Consider the following 24900-nt stretch of genomic DNA (forward strand, 5'->3'; position numbering starts at 1 on the left):
TTCTCCGGCGCATTTGTTTATTTAACAACATGAAAATAAAATCTCTTTTTTTTTTGGTTGGGGTGCTGATGCTGACGTTATTGCAGTCAAATTGAAAACATAATCTGAAATGTCGGAGCCAACCAGCATATTCATTTCTACATACAGTCAACACAAACCACATAACATGCTTGCTATGCAATTCGGGCACTGCAGCGACACAACACAAAATCAAATGAAAATGACTTGTTGTGTCTTGGGCATTTCATTTCAATGCTTTGCATTTATTTGCTCATAAACACTGATTTTATGTACGGTATATACACCATAAATTTTATCCAATTATTATTTATAATATTTAACACCCATATACAATACAAATAACGTCAATTGTCCCAAATATATATAAATGTTCACCATTATCTTAATAAAGTTCAAAAATTATTGGAATTGTCGATGTGTAAATGTTTTGTTGGTCGATTGATTATTCGGTTAGTATTTCATTCGATAATAATTTCGATTCAATGTTTTGTTAAATTACATTAAATGAACTAAGCATTCAGAGTGGCAAAAGGTGAATAGCTTCAATGGCCATTTCATCGTTTCAATTCAGATCGAATGTGCTTCAATGATTTCGATTTTTCAAGATATAATCCAATCACAATGAAGTTGTAATTTAAAATATGACCCACATACTTGGTTAACACAATAAATCCATTCAGAACTCAAAATTCCGGTGGGAAGAATTTACTTTGATGAACCGAAGACAGAAAACAAAGAAAAAATCTCGAATCGGCGAAATATCGGTATTTTGTGTGTGTGTCACGTGTATGTGTGCGTATGTATGCAGTACAGTTTATTTGTTTAAATTAATGACGTTAAAAATGCTGTGTCGGTGCTCATGAATGGAAGTGAAAGCAGAAAAGTTACTTACGTTGCAGCTCTACAATGTACATCAATCGGAGCAAAAAAAAATATGAAGTTTTATTTATTTCAATGTATCGTCGAATGGGAGACAGTAAGGGGAACTCAACCGTTCGCTTGTCGAATTGAATCGGAACCGAGCACGAGCAAAAAAAAAATAAACATTACGTTTTTATTTCTCCTTCTTTTCGCATTTGACTTCTCGTTTTTTGCTCACTCAGCTAAAATACTGATTCGAATTGCTACCGTCCATTCGAAAAATGCTCAGATTTCATCATGCTCAACATAAAATGTGACGATATCTGACAATTTTGCAATGGATTGCCTTTACATACCGCAAACATTCGAATCACATCGCTATTGTGGGGGATGTCAAAAGATAATTATCAATTATAGTATTAAAATTATACGGTTTCGAAATGTTATCTGCACTTAAAGCAGATCACAGTATACTGTAGCTATAGCTGACAAGCCACGCTGAAATGCTTTTAATTGTTTTGCAAATTACAATGTTTGACAAACTTTGGAAAAATGACTATTCATTGAATGAAATAATAAACGATTTGTATGCACATTCCATTTTCAGTTTTGTTTACATTGCATCGGAAACTTTCTCAAGTCGTGCATTGCCATTGGTTGTGCGTTATTTTTTATTTCATCCATGAAATTGCGCGATAAAAACTTTTTTCATCTTCTTTGCCCACTTCTCTCTCTCTCTCTCTCAGGCACACAATCGTTTGTGGTGTGAATATTGTACACTACTCCAGAAGTTGTTTAGTGTGTTTTTTTTTCAAAGGTGCTTTTCTACATCCAAATTTGGTGTCGATAGACAAGAGATTTGAATTCTCCCATGATTACAATATTTTTTGTGTGGCATATGGATTTGAGTGGATGCTCCAAAATGACCAAAATATTGTCAGTTATTTATTACATTCTTCCACTTGTATGAGACTTTGATTTGGGTTAATATTAGTTATATTGTTTAAGTTTTTTACGATTTTTTGTTAACCTTCTTCATTTCTTGGGATAACATTACCCAAATGTGAGCAGAAAGAAAGACTTTTTTTTTTTAAATGAAGAATGAAATGTGGCTTTTGACAAATTGCCATCGATTGAATACAATGTAAAAGTATAAATTGTGCGTTGTTTGATTTACGAGCGTCTGTTCCATATCGAGCATGTGTTCCGCTTAGCTCCATAATCAAACAATTGTTTTCAGCTAGGTTTTCAGTTAGACATTGCCATTTTTGCTATTCATATTGGTAGAAGAAAACAAAAAACTAAATGAATTGATCGAATAAGTCCGAACCGCACTTGGGCACGTATGAATTCGATACTAAAACATTTAAATTGTGATTTAAATAACAAATATTTGTTCGTTCAATTTGTCTAATGATGAAGATTGTCATTTAAAATGTGATCCAGTAAAAAAAGATATTGCCAACGAATTTCATGACACTGCTCATCAATTCGTACTACGTTTTAAAGAAAACCTTTGACTAAAGTCAATTACATTTGAAATTTGAAATCTTACCGATCATAAAATAATACAAATAAATCCACAGAATAATAACACAATTGGTATCCACACAGCAACACTTTGCAATTCAAATCGATATAATATAAACTGTATTGAGTAAATATGCACATGAATTTAATGTGTCACCTCTGGCGTTAAACTTGTGGCTTTGCAGAGAAAATTCACACTTAGATTTGTCTAACTTGATTGTCCGTTGCACATATTTTTACGATGCAATTGCAATAGTAAAGTGTATGTATATTCAATAACAATTTTCATGTTTCAGTTTGTGTGTGCCACTGTTGTATTTTGTCTCTCTTTCTCTCTCTCTCTTTTTTTTCAACCAATTTTCGTTTCGCTCTTTGCAATGTTTTCTTTTTCGGTGTGTATGTCGTTTGTATTTTTGCAATTCAGCACATACAAATAAGAAGAAAACGACCAAAAAGAAGCACAAACAAAACAGCAGATACTTGTTTGGCCTGTTTTTATCGCACACTGCTTACAGTTGTTCTAACCATATTTTTTTATTATGAACGTGAAAGAACGGATTCCACGTTCTGCATCGAGATTTTCCGCGCAATGACTTTAACTTTTGATCTTTCTTGATTTCTATATTGTATTTGATCCCGTTTTTCCCGAACACACATCTACACTGGGCCACACCGATGATTTAATGCAGATTTAACAAAATTATAACATCCAATCCGAACACACACATCAAATGCACACATAAAAACGTTATTTATTCTCTTTTTTTATAGAGTCGATTTGATTTCACCTTGAACCGTTTAAACATATATCACTTTTGATTTTTTTTTCTTCTTTCGCACAAGACACTCATATCCACGATGGCATAATAAAATGGAAAATTCGTAAAAAGTCTTTTAAATGCGTCGAAAAATGCATCGATCATTGTTGAGAAAAAAAAACTATATTCACATATTAAATTGTTTCGATTGTAATGTTAAAAGTAATGTGATTGATTGCGTTGCGTTGTAATTTTCAATTTTTGTTCATAAAATTGTTGGTGATGCAGGAAGTGGGTCAACGACTCCTCATTATTTATTGTTTAGTTATTGTTGTTGCCGTTTTTTGTTACTCTCTGTCATTGTTTTCTTCATTTCACCACATTGTATTGACATTTAAACACTCACGACACACATCCATTTGTTTAGTATGGCGGATAAAATGAGCTTGACCAAAAATGAATGAAAGTACGTGATTTAAATAACATGCTATACCATCGCACTAAAGTCAATTGTTTTTAACCAGTGAAAAATTAGAATGTTGTGAATGTTCCACTTCGTCTAATGACATTCGATGTAATAGGAGTGCGGATGGTGTTGTTTGGTTTTAATGTTTAAAAAAGAGTACGGAATAATCGATGATTAATTAATCATGTGGAAACGTTTCATTCTCTCTCTCTCTATATGTCGATCTCGATCTGTATAGAGGACGCAAAATTCACTGTTGATGAGAGAACGAAAAGAGAAAGATGTTTTGAAGTAGCAGCTGAAATGAAAGTGTACACTTAAAGCACAAACAAATATGACGATGTACAGGTTGGTATTGGCTCCTTATTCAAGCAGTTGCACGCGTTTTTAACATTTATTGTGTCGTCCACACTGTTGATGTCTTTGGTTACCTCCCTCTCTCACTCTTTCTTCATCTCTCTCTCTCTCTCTCTCTCTCTCTCTCTCTCTCTCTCTCTCTCTTCGAATTCAATGCTCTGTTGCAGTGCAACAACATACATTCGATACATAAATTGCAATTCACATGCACAAAGAATATCAGCTCAGCACACTTTTCACAGTTTGTACTGGATTGTTGTGAGATTCAAGCTGCTGGTTATGTTTATATGGTGTTCGTATGTTTTATTGACGTTCCGATTTGTTTGTCGTTGTTTTCTCTACTCTTTTTTCTCACTAGGAGGTGTTATATATACGATTAGATTTTCTTTTATTTTGTTCTTGTGTCGCGCCTTCACGCACTAAAATCATGTGAAAATCTCTATCAAGACAAAAAAAAAAAAATGCGTTATTTCTCAATTCACACAGTTTCATTTGTTTTCACTTTGTGCTTCGACAATAATAAAATGCCGCCGGTTTAATGTGTAAGAACGGTTCCACACCAATTGGCCCATCAAACCATTCATAAATAATAATAACTGGTATAAATTAAACAAAAATTAATTAAATAATTAACTTGTTCAATTCACAAAATTAAAAAAAAAAAACAAACAACAATAATAAAGCACACAGTGAATGGTTGAAATTCCAAACTAGTCTAGTTCTGTCTCATTGTCGATCTAATGCTAACCATCTATTATCCATTTAGCTAACAATTGGCATATTTGTTGTGTTGCGCGCAATTTGTTCACATTCTTCATGGGCAATCACCGCATACCGTATAATTCATACATTGCGCTAACTGAAAATTAATTTCTTTTCAACACACTTCTTTTTCTATTTTAACTTAAATGATAGACAATTGTGGCACACTAATTATCATGAGAGAAGCGATTTATGTTGATGTTTGAATAATACACGATTTTGCACTCGAAAGATTTCGATGTTGATTGTTTCAACACAAAATGAAAAAAAAAAAAACAAAATTTAAATGATCGCTGCGAACGCGCACATTCACCTTCAGATCAGTTCGTCAAACAATTTACAACTGACTGCATTGAACAACAAACAAGCAGCAAGCAGTGGCGAACAACCAGAGCCTCAACTGAAACAGACGGCATGCACGGTGTTACGATACTTTAATTATTCACTATAAAACACACAGGAAGAAACTAAAAAAAAAAAAATAAACGAAGAACGAACCACAAGAGCAGCAACAGTTTGTTGCGAGGAAGATAGAGGAGGACGGGAAGATAAAGAGTCCAAATTTAAAACAAAAATGAATTGAGAGAAAGGGAGAGAAAGAAGAAACGAAGAGAGAATAATACATTGAAGCAGAGCATACATTTACAACGAATTATGGTTGTGAGAATTTCTTCAGGTTAATAGTTCCGAACTAAAAATGAGGAAGAGAAAGAGAGCCAAACAGCCAAATATAAAATATGACATGAAACCACAGTATCAATGTTTAATGAAAAGGATGACCACTTATGATTTTTAAGTCGATGAAATGGCACTCACATTTGAACAATGCATATATACTTGCTTTTCTGCCATTCTACGCATTTCGAATATTCTTTCCATAACCAGAATGATGTATTTATGTCTAAGAAGTATTTATGGAACGCTAATGCACATTCATTGTCGACTTTATTTACTTAGATTTTAGATTCGAAACATGTTTGTCTAAGACACAAAATGGACAATAGAAATGATGCATCACAGCATACTAGTTTGTGGATGGAAGACTATGCAATGCACAAAACTGATCGTCATCACGTAAGAACCGAAGCAACAAAACATATGTCAAACAATGACAAAGGTGTATGGTCCGTCGCTTCTTTACCGATACACACATAGTATACACATGTATGCACGTGTCCAGAAATGTACACAGACGCGCGCGCACTTACAACCATTTGAATTCGTCGATCGTTTTATGTTGTTGTGTCGTCGTTGTCGTTGTCGTTAATGTTGATGTCGATGTTTATGTTTATGTTGAGAGAGATGGATAGAGAGTGGGAGATTGTTGTCCGAATTGCTTTCAGCTTGCATGTTATAGCTCCATCGTTATTTTCAACTTCTTCATAGCACTTGCCACTATTTTATACACGCTCACCAAAAATACCAATGCACATACACAATATTATGCATTCTCTCACTCACAATATATGCACCATCTGACGTTGTTGTGTCTCATTCCTTTTAATGTATATTCGCTCTTTTGTTTCCATTGCACTGCACCAACGACTAAAGTCGGTGTTTCTTATAGTCATTGGTGCAGCTGTTTGGTTTTGATCATCGGTTCACTGCTTTTTGGTCAAGACACAAACCTTGTACTCGGGATCGTGAGAATGTTCGTTAGCAACGGCAAAAATTTCGGTTTTTAATCAACAACATGTAATTGAATTCATTTCACCGTAATTTGAACAGAAACTACATTTCTTGCAAGATAAATATAAATTCAATTTAATCGTTCAAGGATTTATAATTCATTACGTGCCACTTGTTCTCAAAGGTTTCTTTTTTTATCTCGGTCTGTTTATTTTTGGTACTCAATAAGTATTGAACATTCTTTATATCGGCCACTTTTTGCTCTTCATAATAATCTGTGAACAAAGTTCAACTAAGCGTGCAAGGATTTCAGAACATTTTTCTGCTTCTTCTTTTTTTTTCAAACTGATGCTTTTTGTTTTCTGCTCTAATTCGAATGGTACAGCATGTGAATGATGATGTCAATATATACAATTTAAAGCTGAACAAATTTAACGGTGCAGAAAAAAAACTGAATTTGATTCGCCAGTATTTTTTCACTTGAAAGATGCCATTCGTCCTTTAGGGGCTTTGCTCTTTTGATAACAGTTGAGGCATTCTAAATCATAGAGGGATGGGCCAACGCGTCAAAGTCAATCAATGATTCGGTTGATTTTCGAAAGTTGAAAATTTAAGCGTAAAAATCTTTTGAAAAATCCATAGGTGAACATTTTGGACAGTTTTGACAATTTGGATACACCTCTTACAATATACATATTACTCTTGCCAAATGACTTTCACCTCAAATATTTTGTCATGTGTTAGGAAAAAAGAACGTCCTATTTGATTTGAAAAGGAGCCATTTTCACTTTTCGTTCCTTTTGAGTACATAAAAGTGCGGATTTCCCAATGGACAACATATAACAAAACATATAACTGATATCAATCTAGTGAGTAAACCAGTGAGTATTGTATGTAAAGAGCATTTTTATGTTTCCTTCAAATTGAAATATGTTGCTATTGATATTACTTTTTTATTTATTTCTATCCTTTTTTCGTCGCAATACCTTACAAAATCTTGTGGTTTTATGTAGAAGAGAATGGTTTTTTCAAATTCAAGTGGTACTTTTGAATAGTTGAAGTTGGTTTTTGTTGAATTCGAAAGAGTTTAAAATTGAGATGAACATAAAACACACGCTATTTTTCAAATAAAATACAATTGACACATATCTCGAATTTTCTTCTTCATTGCGTATTTCATTTTCAAATTTCTCATTGACAGTTTGTCGTAATGCTCAAAACAATGAAAAGATTATTCATCCAAATTAAAGTTTGTCAAATGAGTAATTCCTTCAAAAATATAATAATCTCTCGAGAGAGACCATCTATGCAATGAAAATCCTTATTACGAAATATTTGGTCTGGTGAGAAACAACTTACAGTTGGTTGGATGACATTTTATTGTGGTGTTCATACCATATTCCAATTAAAGTTTTTTTGATTTTAATTTGCATTTCACATAGCCCATTCAGTCCACACTAATCAATACAGTGTTTGCTCGAGTGTTTGTTATTCCAATTTCGAAAATATGTGATGCACGTCAGTTAGTTTTCCTTTTCATCAGCACCGGTGGATGATGGATGCTCTAGCGAAAATCTGTTTCTCTCAAAATCAATTTACATAGAACACTTTGTCGGCACTGGCATTTCGGTTTATGTTTGTCTTTGCTTGTATATGTTTTGTTGTGAGTTTCACATTTTCAGTGAAATTTAATTTAATACTTTCGTCAAACACACTTACACCACCATTTTGGTATATGTATACAAATAAAGAGAGAGAATTTGTGATTTGGACGGTTGGCAGTGTCGGCACATCGTTTTTCCATGCAATATTTTTGATGGTTTAAATCATTTTATCTTTCTTGCGCATCATAAATTGAATTTTAAGAGAAATAAAGACGAAAAAAGGAAGCAACACAATATGGAAAAAATATTAAATAAATAAAGTGATTGAATTTCTATCCCTTTTTTCTCATCGTTTTGTTCTTTCTGCTGCGTCGAAAATGCGAGAATTGAAGATTATTTTGCTGATTTTCCGAATCGAATGCTGACAACTAAATTAAATCATCGCCTGGCTAATTGATGTCGAAATGTAAAGCAATTTCCACCATATAATCTCAATGGCATACCAAAACAAATCCAAACTGTCTTTCTTCATTCTAGACATTTCTTTCTATCGAAGTGTTTAACATGAATACGATTGCATAACGAATGTTGTTTGATTTGGATGACGAAGAGAGTATGATAAATTATTGACGCTTCCGTATTATAGGGGCGGTTCAACGATTGAAAATTCTTTTTTAATTATTATTTTTGTAAAAATGTTAATCTAAATTTATTATTTCCTAATTGAATTTGGAATGTTTCGTAGTTGAATTAAGTTGACAATCTCAATTCGAGATTTAAATTCAAGAGTTTTCAAATTCAAAAAAGAAATTCAAATATTTTCATAAAATCAACATTTGCTTTCAAAAAAAAAACTCTTAACAAGAGTCCAATGGTATATGCTTGTGATATCAACGACAAACAGAGTAAAAGAAAGGAAACACATGATTGTGTAATTAATGCGAGCATAACAACAATTCCACTGATGATAATCACTGCAAATGGATGGAACTTAATATTTAATTATTTTAAGCATCCATTTGATTTGCTTTCCTGTTGCTGGTGTGACATCTGTTCGGAATGCGTTAATATGTTCGCATATGTTACTTACATATTTCTTTTGCTTTCTCTGTATGCTTGAACACACAATAGATCCATGGTGCGTTACGACACCAAAGCAAGTGACCGAGCATGTAGACTCAAACACAATTGTCTGTCTTATTATTTGTAAATGGCCTAAAAGCTTACTTACCACCAATGTACCGCTGTTGCTTTGCTCGACGACCTGTCGATGGACTTAATAAACTTTCGCGTCTAATGCTCCCTGTATTAGCATAATTGATTTGTAAATATTGCGGCGTTGGTTGTGATGCTGTTGTTGTTTGTGATGGCGGTGACAGCGTTAACGATGGCCTAGGTGTTTCACTCCAAACAGCTTCAACCATTGAATCGATGCTGGATGAACGTGGTATCCGTGCATTTGCATGGTCTCGTCTGACATTTTTCACAAAATCAAAAGAAATGAAACAATTACACCAACAGAAAAATACATTTGACAATACAATCTATTTGCTTTGGAATTTCAAAGAACACCTTGTGTTGAGTGCCAAATCGAATACTACAGAATTCATTCAATATCATTGAAGACAGATTATTGTATCAATTACTGAATAATGATAGTCCCCCATAGTTACAAACAAATCAATACAAATCACATATTCTTAAATCACATTAGAGATTTGTCATCATTTTATTTCTCATCTCAACGCAAATCGATTTTATTCGCGTTATAAAACTGGCTGCTACAAAATGACTGTCTAGTTCAATCAATTCGACGGGTATTGAATTGCGGTGCACGAACGCTATTACTTCTTTGTGAAACCGAAACAATTGGGATCAAAAATTAACCGAGCACATAATGATGAATCAAAAAGATTCACTTGAAATAATTGTATAGCTTGATCACTTGTAACAAAATACTGTATTGTACTGTATAGTATCACGTACTGCATAAATTGAACATGATGTTTTTTTTTATCTATCTTTGGCTAATGAGATCTTGGTGACTTGATAAAATATTGTTTCGATATTGTTGTATGGTGTTGAATTTCTTTTGTTATGTAAAATTAACGAGACTCGTAAAATTTCGCAACCGTAGACCGGGCAGTTCGTGTACAATACCATAATTTAATATATTCGGACTGTGATACAGAATAAATGATTGTAACTAATCTGAAGATGATAGCTAAAGATACAATTTACCTTTCCCAGGAGAGTCGCCGAGGTGCATCATCTTTTAAAACGATATGTTGTTCATTGGATTTCATAGTTTGATTTAAAAGCTTGGCCAATCGATACAGAGGCGTTTTTTCCTGACTATTTGTCGGAATTGGGCCCGGAAAACTGGTGCTTTGTGCATTCGATCCAGATGGACTGCTGGCCATATGATAAGCACGTGCTGCAACCACATGTGGCGCAGGAATTCTACGTACATGCATAGATTAAATGAGAAAAAATATGGTGAAGATAAAAAGAAAAGCAATTAGTACTATTTGAGGTGAATAACCGATAACACTAATTATTACCGGCAAGAACTAAAATAAATGTTTGTAAATATAAAAGAGAAGAGTGTAGAGTGAAGATGAATCAGATGTATAGAACATTGAATCTTTCCGATGTAATGCACACACGTCAATAAAATGTAATGGCATGGCATGGCACGGCACAATTCAAGTTATGCCTTTGTGGTTGGCTTCGTTTCAACTGCTGAGAGACAACGATGTCTAGACGATATTTCCATAATGCTACTGTAACTTAATATCTTTGGCCACGATTCTTTTTTTGATCTCCCCATCACTTTCTCTCTTTCTATCTCTCTCTCTCTCTCTCTCTCTCTCTCGAGGCGTCATCTTCTCATTCCTTTGACCACATTTTCCTTTTAGATCGCATGGCACATAGAGCTGTAATAATGCAGAGAACAATAACTATTCTCAGCACAATATCGTGGTTGTTACTTGTTAGTGAATGAACGTCGTACCGACTTGTGAAATGATTTCAATTCGGCGTGTAGGTATTTAACTTAAGCTCTGCCATTTTCAAGCAACCATTGCTCTTATTCCATATAATGATTTATACACGCAGCTCTGTACATAAAATGTGAATCGATTTAAATAGCGATTGAGAAAATGGGAGATTTCATTTGAATAAATATGGTTTTGTTGAACGGGAAACCGTTTCCAGCTACTGAATTTAATGATTTTGTCACATTTTTTTATGGAACCAAACGAAAATTATTTTATTTCAACGATGTTACAGCATTTGCTTAAGAAATTATTATCATAGCATTTGCTTTGATATTTTTGCTTTGGCCAAAAATGAAAGGGACATAACGAGACAAACAAAAATGTGAAAGAGCTGAGCATATGGTCGATGCTGATTTGAATTTTGAGTTTAATCAAAATAAGTTATTCTCGTTCCGAATAACTAAACACGCCTCCCTAAATTCAGTCAACTTCCGAATTGAGTTAACAATTAAATTGACGTCAGCAGTAAATGCTTGGACAATTTGTTATAATTTAAATGGAATGAAAACACACTGATTTTGGAGGTTTGCAGAGGAGATTGCAACACCATTTGTCATAGTACACACAAATTAGATTAATGGAGAGACACTAATATACTAACGGTGACAATCCATTCGGTGATGAATCTTTGGAATATCAACTCTATTCTGCGGATGAACTTGAATATCGAACAAAGTAGAATGTTTTTCATTTGGTACATAGGTAGTCATGCAAAATGACTATTTTTTTGTACATAAGTAAATTTATTTGAAAATTAAAAGGAAAAATATATACAGAGTGTTGCATTAAATGTGCTTCTTCGCGCCATTCTCAATATCAAATATTCTCTCTGTCTTTGTGATTGCGAATGGAACAAAGAAGAATTGCGCAAGACTCTCTGTATATTTTTCGATATAAAAAAAAATTGTTCATAGATTTACTTCGGTAAGTGCAAGCGCTTATTTCCAAGCGCGAATGTATTTGATGGGTACTTATAATTTTCTCCGAAACATACTCATGTACAAAAAAGTAATTTGGCGTTCCCACCTATTTTGTATGAAAATAGCGAGAAAAAAACTATCTTCAACAGCTTAGAGATTCAGCGATTTAATTTTTTCCCGAATATCAATGGTTATATTTTATTCATGATGCAAATTCTTTGATAAATTTAAAGATTTAATGGAAAAATAGAGGAATGAACTAATTTCAATATCGATGCATCATTTTGAATATATTTCACTACTTCGCTGATTGCGAGACATAACTTGACAATGTTCCATGTTCCATGTTCCACTGATGAAATGTGCTTGCAATACTTGAAATAATCTTCTAAGAAGAATAATATGATGATGTAAATGTAAATAGTAGTTTGTTCATGCAATTATGCAAAGTAAATCGTCGTTTTTGCAATTGGTGTTCATCATTGCTGCAGTGAGTAGTTGAATTTGTTGATCGAACTACGATGAACATGTAAATTATACATAATGAATGTAAAATCAGTATGCGTATGAATATGCACAGTAAAATCTTGCACGCTATCTCATATGTTCGAGAGCCGGAGAGAATAGTATAAGTATAACTTACCTTAAAATAACCGTTCCATCGGGATGTCGTTCGCATTCATCAAATGCGTAAATATACGGGTCAGTGTTATTGCTCACGCTACCAAAACTTGACGTATTATATACCGTTGCATTTGGGCTGCCAGCCGACTTGCGTCGATATTCTGTCGGCGCCTCATCACTTATCAGCGATGCACGCGAAAGTTTCGGTTGCAATGAAAGGCGAGCATTAAAATTTGAACATCCGCTGAAATTATCACCTGCAAAAACAAAACAAAAATAAAAACTTCTGTACCAACAACGAGATAGTCTAAATAAACATTCGCAATGTTAAATATTTATAAGTTGGATTCATGAATTCAACGAGAAATATTCATCTAATGACACACATGTACAAAACGATTGAATACATCCGAAATGTGTGCTATTCAAAAATGATTGCTATATAAATAGTAGCAAAACGAAAAGCTCTCTGTCTCTCAAACACACACACACACATTTTGTGCATTTATACAGCAATTTACAAGCGTTCCCATTCCAAGCAGTCGATTGTAGTTAATGAAAATCCCATCGGTTGTTTTTCTTTTGTTCCATCGCGTTCTTTTTCCAGCTCGTAAGCATCGCTGTGTGCGACTGTGCGTGTATGTTGTTACCACGCACGTAACGACAATTTATGTAAATACTAAAGATTTCGACACAAGCGAAAAACAAGCGACTAATGAATACACACACACACGAACGGACCAAATGAATTGCTGTCTTGCAAATAAAGAGTCGACGCTCCAGCCTGTGGTGGCAATTAAATTGACTGGATAAATGAATATCGAAAATTTTTGGATTGAATTTTCACTTTGCACATCTACATGAACATTTTCACGGCATATATCAGACATCACTAGTGTGCCTTGTTGGAGTTTGTGGCACGAGAGTCGAAATCAAAACGTGCACATGAATATCAAATTGGTTGAAGAATGTAAATAGGTCGGGAAGTGCTTTTACAGGGGGAGGAAAAATTTTTAAGCCTGACATATAGACGGCACTAGTTACAAATTGTTCTTGTGCTGTAATTGACGTACGAACTGTCAATAGTATTGCAGAAAAAAATTGAGTTGATATCTGTCGTCGTTTGTTTTCAACAGCATTGCATACCAAGTAACCTCGATATTTTTGAAAAAATGGATAAAATCGAATATCGTGCGGTGATTAAGTTTCTCACAAAAGAAGGTGTGACACCAAAGGATATCAATGATCGCTTGCGTGCTGTTTATGGGGTCCTTGCCCCATCGTATGCCACAGTAAAACTATGGGCAAAACAATTCAAGTGGGGTAGAGAATCATTGGAAGATGATCCTCATACAGGTCGACCAATTGAAGCAACAGCTTCAGATGTAGTGCAAAAAATTGAACATCACGTGCACGAAAATCCTCGAATGAGCAAGAAAGTGTTAGCAGCAATGTTTGACATCTCAGAGAAGAGTATTTACAACATACTTCATGAAAAATTGCACATGAGAAAGGTTTGCTCGCGATGGATTCCAAGAACGTTGAACAAATCCCAAAAAGAAGAACGAATTGCTGCTGCACACGAGTTTCTCGAGTTGTTGGAATGGAATGAAACGGACACATTTGAGGGAATAGTGACTGGCGACGAAACCTGGATCCACTACTATGATCCAGAGCTCAAATCACAGACGATGGAATGGCACAAATGTGGTGAACCAGCATCGAAAGTGCCACGCAAACAAATTGCCACAAACAAAGTAATGGCCTCTGTATTCTGGGATGCCAAAGGCATATTATTGGTTGAATTCCTTCCAAAGAATACCACAGTCACGGGCTATTATTATGCACAACAAATGCATAGATTGCGTAAAGCGATCAGAGAAAAGCGTCCTGGTTTGCTCACTCGAAAAGTTCTTCTTTTGCATGACAATGCACCGCCTCACAAATCATTGCTTGCACAAGCTGCCATCAGGGAATGTGGGTTCGAACAACTCCACCATCCACCGTATTCTCCAGATCTGGCCCCCAGCGACTATTTCCTGTTCCCAAACACCAAAAGATATCTGAAGGGGAAGCAATATGAGTCCGAAGAAGAGATATCGAACGATATTTTCAACGTATGGGAGGACAAAGATGCCGAGTGGTTTGAAGGAGGAATTAAAGCATTGAAGCATCGATATGAAAGTGTCATTCGTGTTCATGGAGACTACTTTGAATAATAAATATAGTCATTTAAAAATACAATGTGTGTTTCTATATCAGGCTTAAAAATTTTTCCTCCCCCTGTAAACAATACTGGCAACAAACACCAAAGCTGAACATTTTCAAATGAATTTTGAACGCTGATTATTCTGTGCCACGACATCCAATTCTAAAATGTTGCCCTTTTTGCCATGAATTCAGTGCCTTCACATGTGCTCAGATTTATGTTCTCAATTTCTATTTATAAATAGCAAAATGAATAATTTTGAAAACGTCACAGATTGTAGCAACATAATGTAGAAGGGAAAATCACGCCTGATCCACAACACAATGACTGATCCTTTTTTATTTTGGGCATTCTTTTGTGTTGAATATCCGCATCCTTATCTTGTTCTCCTATGTGAGTTTTAAGATGATCAACAACACACAATTTACATTCGAGTTTTAACGTCTCAAATAATATTAGATTTTTTCAGGCCTGAATTGTACCACTTTAATTGATACGCGGCCTGAAACAGGGCCAACACTATGCATCTCTCTTCCATGTTCCCCAACCAAATCGATTTTAATCGTGTAAGACACTCTCATTTCTTATCAGTTATCACACGCACACACATATCAATGGGATGGATCCATAGACGAAGTTCATATTACAAACACTAGATTGTAGCAACCGACCAAAATTCGATTTGTTTGATCATATCGCATATTTTGATTGGCGTGCGAACAATAAGAGAGTGGCCAACAAACGGCACAGCGAAATCGACTTTGATTGCAATCAATTAGCCCAAAGTAAATTGATTGAGATTCTTTTAAGAATGGTGGTATAATTTTTTCTCTTCAAACCAACCCAAGTACCAAATAAAAAAAAAGTTTTGCAAAATTGAAGCGAGAAGAAAAAGACTTTTCCGACAAACCCAAAACCAAAATCTGTTATTGCCTTTTACTCCGTTCAATTTTGTTTTATTGCAAATTTCCGTATTTGTTTGGTACATGTTAAAACTTTGGCTCTTCTTCTTGCTGCTCACAACCGAACGAAAAGCACAAACACATGCACAGTTCGCTCTGTTTTGCAAACAATCAACTTCATGAATCAACAAAATTCGATACAAACTTTCAATTGCAAGACATAAAACTCAATTTGTTAAACTGTTGATATTTCTCTATGTTGTCGCTGTTTTATTTAAACAAATTCGTCGATTTGCATCTGAATGATTGAAACAAGAATTGTGTGAGTGTGTGATGCTCATTTTCATTTCGCATCTCCATCGAATGACACACATAATACATTTTTTGTTTCTCATCAACTTTTGCACTTGATTTCACTTAGATCATCTTGCGAACAATTTCATGCAATCACGAACATTACTTTCATACTCAATCTCTTCCCACACACAGCATCTACTTCAATTGCATATATTCAACTCTATCCAGTGGTGCTTTTATCAATTTTAATTTAAATTAAACACGATTCAATTACAAACGATAGTTGACTTTTGTAGAATGAAGAAGATTAAGAGAAAAAAAAAGGTCGGAAGCATCCATTCACATTAAACCGCACAAGTCTTCCAACTTACAAATTTGTGACAGTATGATGGAAATGTTAAGATGCATGTTGGGTGCACATTGTGTGCGTACTTAGTCTTCCCACTGCTAACCACATCTTCATTGATACACACGTATATTATATTGAAAAGTTATCTGATTCCCGTTACGATGCAATTACGACATTGTGTATATACAGTAAATGGATGTACGAGGGAATAATAACCGAACGAACAAGAAGTGATCAAATTAATAGTACTTCAACAAAAATGAAAACGCATATTACACTACTGAACTCGAAACCAACATGATTCCTTTTCATAATTATTTTATATACGTACATCAAATCCAGTGGACTACAATTTCATCATTTAAAAGTGTTCGAGGGAAATTGCTGCTCGAATTAACAATTCGTACATTCACACACATGAATCGCCCGAAATAATATCGAAATTCCTCATATGACAGCCAACAGTCACGAATTAGGGGGTAATATATTTTCTTCTGGAAATAGGTTTACACAAGACAGAATAGACTTTTTTCCGGAACCTCTCCTCCTCCGGGAATGTGTTTAGTGGCCCTCTAAATCTTGCCATTAAACCCCCCTTAAAATCTTTGGTGTGCCCAACAAACATGTGACAGATTTCTAGTCAAATGTTTGCTGACAGTCATATGAGATATGTCAGATTGTATTCTAAGCGATTCATATATCCTTTAAGTAAATTCGGTCACATTGGTAAAATCACACCACAAAAGCTCTGAAATCTACACATACATGCATTGCGTGATACATCTCGATATAAATCTCATGTGCATTGATATTGATACATGTCTCTATTTGCATATGAAACGAGCTATTCGCATTTGCGAATAACGTAAAACTTGATTCATCAAGGGAATCAAAATTGTTTCGATTTCATTTGCTTCAACTTGTTATAGTTGATTATTTTTTGCACAAAACATATTGGACATGAAGCCATTATCTTTCAACCGCTAAAATGTCAAAGTACACGCACATCAACCACCAAAACTTTTTTCCATTGGATTGACATTGAGCACATTTTTAATTGCTTTGCATGTTTTCGAAATTGCGAATCACGATTATCACTAGAAATGTCATGTCATTGATACAATATTCTGAAACACAAATAGTTATAGGTGTGTAATATTTTGGGCGTGTTCACTATCTAAAAATATTAATACAAATGCTAATTGAGTATTTTCTTTTTCGACAATAAATTCAAATATTAACACCTTGTCTAGTCCATTATTGGCAATCGTCGCGCAATAAATGCTTTCGGACGATCATAATAAAATTGTTGCAATAATTTAATGGCATCACTTTATGTGTGAGTAGGTTAGAGAAAAAGAGTGTGGGAGAGAAAGAGTTTTTATCGTAATTAGACGAAAAGGAAACGAAATGGTGCATTTTATCATTCTTTCACGTCTGCTTTATGTTTATTCGAAGCTTTTATTATTGTCGTAGTCGATAGCGCATAAAGAACATTCTTCGTAATATTGGCTTGTTAATTGCATTGCCACACGAACGATATTGCCAAGGACAACACCATTGAAATGTTCGTTAAAAAGTATCCAAGTACGCAAGGCTCTCCCATTCCAATCGAATGTTACATAAAAAACCAAAAGGATTTTACACACTTTATTAATTGCGTGTATATTTAATAAGTATATTGGTTCTTTTAACTGCTATTTCAACATTTGCTACTATTTACAACATCATTTTGACTTATTATGACGAACATTTCGATTTAATGTAGATATGAAGAAAAGAAATGGGAAAATGAATACATCGAAAATGACGAAGAAACAAATTATCACAATAAATGTTCATGTGCTTGGCCCTCATTCACTTTTACCTCTCGCTGAACATCATTACATAATTTAATGAACACATATACAATTCCGACGTAGTTCAAACCTATCTCAAAGAGCACCTCACTTGCACACATATACATTCATTTCTTTCGCCCGATTCAAGTACGCTCACAAACAAATCGGAGATTTTGACACTTAAACACGGAGATTTTGACACATGAATTTACCTTAACGAATTGCCGATACAAACGATGGCCAATCGAAACATGAATAGAACGAAATAGTATAACGACTTAAAACTTAATTAAAATGTCTGTTCGAGACATTTTGTTTTCTATTTTGAGACATTTTCATTGATGAAAAGTGTGCACAATTGTTATTTGTCATGGACAAATGAAATTGCAAAAACCATTCACGAAATCCATTTAGTAGATATCCAAATATAAATTCAGTGAAATGCATAAAATATTTACCAATTAGCAGTCCTTTTTTGGCAACCTTGCATACAACCGACGCTGGTGTTATGATAGCGGGTAATGTTTTCGACCGTAACAAAGGTGGCACAAGTCGACGTGAACTCCTTCCGGTACCAGTTTGGGCGGCAAGTGCAGCAGCTGCAGCTCTATAATTGATTGAAATAAAAAAAAGATAATAAAGCCTTTCAATTACAAATTATCACATTTACAGGTCATTTTTTTCACCATTGGTAGATAGATAATATTTGAATAAATACATGACATAGTGCAATTTAAACAGATTTTGATGAATAAATCGAAAAGCAAAATCAGTAAATTATATAGTATGGTTTCATTTCACGGGCCATTGTTTGTAGTATCTAGTCAAAATGTTCTTGCAGAGATATGGCGAAAATCGTGTGCATCTTTGATCTCTTCTGATATGATTGAAATATAAATGATAAAACATATCCTACTTTGAACGTTATCCGCAAATTGAGTTGACTTGACATTTATGACATCGACAACCATCAAAACCACAATGGAATATAACAAAGGGCTTTTATGAATATGTTTTTTTTTTCATACAATTGAAATTTGAGTACAAAAAGAATTGATATTTCTGTTTGGATTCAATTCTTCAAAGTAAACTCATATTGTACACTTCAATTGAATTTAAAATAGCAAACATGAATTCTGAATTGGCCCAATTCATAAAAAATGTGCATTTTTCAAATGGTTTGCATGCAATTTGGTGCACGGACAATCAATAAATATTCCCATGCACAATGCAAAGCATAAACGAATGGTTTACAATGAGTTTGATATACTGGTTGTAATTTAATACGTATTTCTCTTGGATATAATAAATTGCACACTGGCTCAAATTCTTTGTAAAGTCGAAAACATAAGCGCAAAAGGCAATTCCTTTAAAGCTTTATTGCCATCATTTTTCTTGCCACTCAGTAAATTTGTGCATGCTAAAAATGTACTCATTTCCTCATGCTTGTTTGGAAACTCCCCTGTCTTATTCTCTGCTAGATGGCTTTTGTTCGCCACATTTCTTCCCTGCACAAACAAAACATATGAACAAGACCGACAAGTATACGAGTACAAAGTGAGTGAACTCGGTCTTTGTTAATTTTATATCATTTCAAGTGGATTTGTTGGCATTTATAACGCGTGCCTTAAATGTATTATCATAATATGATAGAAAAATGCACGCGAATCTAACGTCATTCATGCGAATAATCAAAAGATCATGTATGCCATTTTTTGTTTTGAGAAGCATTTATAAGGTTCATGCACACAAGCAGAAATCGCATCCAGTGGAAATGAAAAAAAAAGTAGACAATATATTGAACTAACTGGTCAGTTGAGCTGACAGTGCGTTAGCCAGCTACATGGGCTAAAACAATAGACGTTATTGTTTTAATGATGCACCACTTCTCTTGTTTTAATAGAAGTGATTTTTCATTATAACAACACTGACAGTTAGTTCAATATATTGTCTGAAAAAAGAAACGATTTGACAAACTTTTCAAGATCGAAACAATTTCACAACATTTTTTATTCAAATAGTTTTTCTACCACAGCGCAAAATAATCCAGAATATCTTACAGCTAATGAGCAAACAATTTCTATAAAAAAGGCTTTTTCCTCTCTATCACACATATGGTTTTAAATTTTTCGTTTCACTATGATTTTGATGATTTTAGAATGCGATTTGTCGCAGCTGCTTCCCTATTTTATTCGTAACTTGTTCTGTTCTGTTTTTTTTTTTTTCAAGTATATGAAGCACAGAAGCAAAAGCCTCCAAATTAATTCGACTGATTTATATAATAAATCAATGTCGTATATGATGTATTGCACATTTTTTATGACTCGAAGAAAAAACGAGAAAATTGTGTCACATTTAGTTAGTGCTCAAAATTCTCGTCTGGCTAAAAGATTGAAACGTGCTTTGGCTTCGTTGTAAAACCAATGTGAAAAGTTTTTCGCAGCAACATTTTGCTGGGTTTGGATTACACTCTTTTTAAAAATTCAATTCACATCACAAAGTCGGAAATCAACGCATTTGGCATGGGTTTTTTGTTTGGTGCGACATTTTCTATTTCCATCCGAAATTTCGAAACAGATCGTTTTTCTTCTCGTTGAAGCTTTTTTATGCGATTTAAATTTTGTTTACGCTCAGTCTTTTATTTGGACGATTTTCTCAAACAAAGTAAAAAATGGATGAGCATGAGACTATATAAATACATCATTTGGTGTATGTATGCCGCTCTTGAAAACACGTTTGCCAACGTAAGCTGTCGCAAGTTTTTTTTTTTTGTTGTTTAAATCATTGTTGACTAAATGCTTATCCATGATAGTCGCTCTTCGCTATTTTTCAATTCGCATCTCAATATTTCTTCCTCTTCTTTTGGGTATATGCACCAATAAGTTACATTTTATATGCTGTTCACATGAAATAAAGTTTTAATTGTAAATATAAAATACGGATCAAATATTGAACATTCATCTATTTCACTCATTCAATATAGATAAGTTTGGTCTGGTTAAGCCAACTTTTATTCAATTTATTTTGACGAAGGGAAAGAAAACTTTTTTTTTAAATTGAAATTGTGACGAGAATTGGCTTTATGGAAACCTTCAAAAGCTAGCATATAATTAACACAAACTATATATATAGTTATAGATATATAAAGAGTCTTTGAGCTTTTTTCTCGGCTTAAACTTTTCTAATGGCATATGAAGATATGGGGTTCATTCCCACAATTGAACAGCCTGAAGGCAATTTCAAAGCCATTCCCAGCGGTATGGTGGCGAATGAGAGTAATGAAATTAAAAGCAAATGTGGTATGATTTTTCTTTTACGATAAATGAACTGAATGATAAATCATAAAAACACGCACAATCGCAATAATATACTCGCCTGATGGATATATAGATTCATGTAATGCAATAAAGTTCTCGTATACATACGATTTTGCTGGCGGTATAATACGAGTAGCGACACATTTATCATTCCTTTTTCGTCATACAATTTTTTGGATCGACGATAAAAGAAAAGAAGCATATCGCGGTTGCTTATAGCAAATGGCATTTTTATACCGATTTTCGGCTATAACAATATATATCGGAAACAAAAATCAGTTGAATCAAAGAACAGCCAACGCGAATAACGGTACGCTTTGATGTATATTGTCATCACCCTTGGTACATTTGAATTTGATTGTATGTAATATACAATGGTCTAGTGACAGATTCCGCAATAATGTTACATCGGAAAAAAATGCGTCAAAATTTTCCGTGAGGAGATGTTAAAATGTGTGTTGGGGTGTTTGCCATTGGAAGTGAGTATATGTTGTCATCATTGAATTAGGTGCAGTGTAGGCGTAAATCTTCAATAGCATCTCCTTCGAATAACTATAATGACAGATACGTACTTTATCTTGAAAATTGTGAATTGAATTTCGTTCGGAATTTATTCGATGAAAGATTTCCGATATATCTAGAAGACTGAGAGAAATAAAAAATTTACTCACTCACAATGATAATTAACCTGCATACACAGTATTCGATATTGATTATATATTTGTTTGAATGGAAAAAGATAGCTCGAAAATCAATGAATATATGCGCAATGCGCATTGTACACGGTTGACTTAGTGACTCACTAATGAAACAAAAAGCTTTTGGCTGAATTACCAAAACACATGTTCACTGAATAAACGACTCACGATTCGTTCATTAGATAAAAATAAAATAATTTAATTACCGTGATTCCGATAAATGTACATAATTTATTCAAGTGAAACCATCAGAATTCGATATCGGTAACATCGAACGATTGCTTTCCATGAATAGTTCTTTTGGCGCGCAAAAACATTAAGGGTATGGCCATTTTCGATGCTAACAGGAAAAGCAAACAAAATGGAAACAGTAACACGCTAAATTGTTTTGACATCAAGCGAATTTACGATATACATGAGATTTCGTTAGTTATACAGTACAATGAACGACCAACTGTGGTAAATTTAATTTCGCTTACATTAAGAATACGTGAGCTTGAACGTCATTTGATCACTGTTGTCACTCTTTCCATTGGCGATACCTGGACATTAAATTGAATAAGAACGAGATGGAAAAAATTAAAAATGTCTCGGAAAATGTAGTCGAGGTTGCCTGGTGTGTCAGACAAATGAGGAAACCAATGTGTGTGTACATTGTTTTAATTCGATAATTAAACGACATTTTCTATACATCTTGTGGTTATATCGGAATCGATGTCACGTCGCGATATTTTTAGTGTGTATGATATGTGTGTCTGTGTCTGTGTGTATATATGCACTATGCATGTGTAAATACTTTCATTTTTAGTAATCTCATTGTGATACGGTCCATCATTTATCATCATTACATTTGATCGTGTAAATAGAAAATTGTCTGATTCTGATCAATGTACCACTGAGCATTGATACGCGATATGAGTGCGAATATAATTTGTTATTATTTATGAATTCACTGCTTATTATCGAATATAATTTTGATTATAAGGCGCCTCATCATAAAATAACAATTCACCCGAAAATAGATTGTGATGGCTCAGTTGCTGTGACACCAGATAAATGCGTCGGAAATTATTCTTGAAACTGAACACATATACCAAATGGAAATACGTTGACGAACAGAAACACCCTAGGAGTTAGAAAATTGTGAACAAAACAAACGAGAAATCAACATGAATATCAAGATATATTAGAGATACATTTCATATTGAAAAATGTATTGTTTTAAAATGTTTACATTTTTTTTTTGAAATCGCCACGTCAAGACAGATATGCACTAATTGAATGCGTAATACCATGCTTTGTGATATGCATCCGTCAAATAACTCACTTGAAAGCATAATTTACGTCGAAGCCAAATACATTACATTATAATTCCAACGACCTTGGCAATGTAAATACACAGTGACGACAGTGACACGCTTTCACATTTCCCTACTGAAAAATATAATGTTTATCTGTATACATAGCATGTAGATAAGTCCATCGTCGATGACTAATATGAAAACGGGCGCACGCTATTGTGGATTACGGATTAGAGCAAAGTGTGAATAACACACGAATCGACACTATATACAAAAGTGCTTTGATTTTGTTTTTTTCTCCAACATTTTCAAAGTGGATTAATTAGTGCACATTGAATCAGAAGCAAATGCTGTCGTGTCTTAACAACGGATATCATTTAGCAACGCTATACACATTGACATGAGTTTTATTTTTCTTCTATCACGTCTACGGATGGCTGCCAAACATATATCGTTATCGACGAAAATCACATCCAATTATATCGATTTGCTGTGGAATTATTAACAATAATTCCAGATAATTCACATTAGATTGAAAGCTTCATTCGTACACGAGCACAATACAACATTTCACAGCAAATAATAGATTAAGAGATGAAAGAAATGTAGAATGGTGCGGAGTAAGAAAGTGTGATCAATGCATTCATGACTTTCGTTAGATATTACGTCATCATTATTATTGCTTCGATACTATAATATGGATATAACTCTATTATTGATTTGTGAATACAATTGGATTGTACAATCACCCAAAGTATGAGTATAAATAGCACGTCGTGTGGATTCGAACATTGACTTTATTTGACTTTATGTGAGAATTAAAAGCGTCTGCCAATTTACCAATTATGATTAGATAAAAATCTACATTAACCCTGTCACAACATTACAACCGCATGTGTGTGTGTGTGTGAGCGGCCTTTGTTTCAAAATGAACTGTGAATGTGAGTAAACCATCAAAATGCAAATACGCTAAATTTATTGTAACATTTTCACTATGACGCATACACACAAACGCATCACTGTTTGGCTTGTTGCTTAGAAGAAAATTCAATTGTATTATGTATGGCGCTGAGCGATGGTTAATATCCATTTTTTTTTCTTCTCTTTATTAATTTTCTTTGACCGGAAGAAGCATGGCGCCCTGATAAAACGCCAATGACATTTTATATGCTTTATTTATTTTCAGTTTTCGTACCGCGACTCGCCAACAAACAAGTGAATTAGTAAGTCTGCAAAATTAATGTCTACAGGAAATAATTCATCCAAATGACATCAAAATCCACTAACGCAACGAAAATGAATGTTGTGTCGTAGTAATTGTACAATTTCTTACAGCATATGCACAGAGAATGAGAATGAAAACAAAAAGTTTTCTTGTTGCTTCAAAACAAA

At 34.1% G+C, this 24900-nt stretch overlaps 1 protein-coding gene across 3 annotated transcripts in view; it reads right to left on the reverse strand.

The window, feature by feature from the left end:
* Window positions 1–24900, reverse strand: part of LOC116337694 — a 95737-nt gene that overhangs the window by 43920 nt on the left and 26917 nt on the right. For 2 of the 3 annotated variants that reach the window (XM_031762467.1, XM_031762466.1), the window contains exons 3-6: window positions 18651–18799; window positions 12614–12851; window positions 10230–10451; window positions 9220–9461 (exon numbers count right to left, since the gene is read on the reverse strand). In XM_031762467.1, coding sequence (XP_031618327.1) covers window positions 9220–9461; window positions 10230–10451; window positions 12614–12851; window positions 18651–18799 — 851 coding nt within the window. Of the gene's footprint in view, window positions 1–2437; window positions 3338–9219; window positions 9462–10229; window positions 10452–12613; window positions 12852–18650; window positions 18800–24900 lie in introns of those variants that run through there. The other variant, XM_031762468.1, reaches the window with a different exon arrangement.

The sequence above is a fragment of the Contarinia nasturtii genome, unplaced genomic scaffold (genome assembly GCF_009176525.2).
Source record: "Contarinia nasturtii isolate CC-2019 unplaced genomic scaffold, AAFC_CNas_1.1 Cnas_scaffold_285, whole genome shotgun sequence".
NCBI lineage: Eukaryota > Metazoa > Arthropoda > Insecta > Diptera > Cecidomyiidae > Contarinia > Contarinia nasturtii.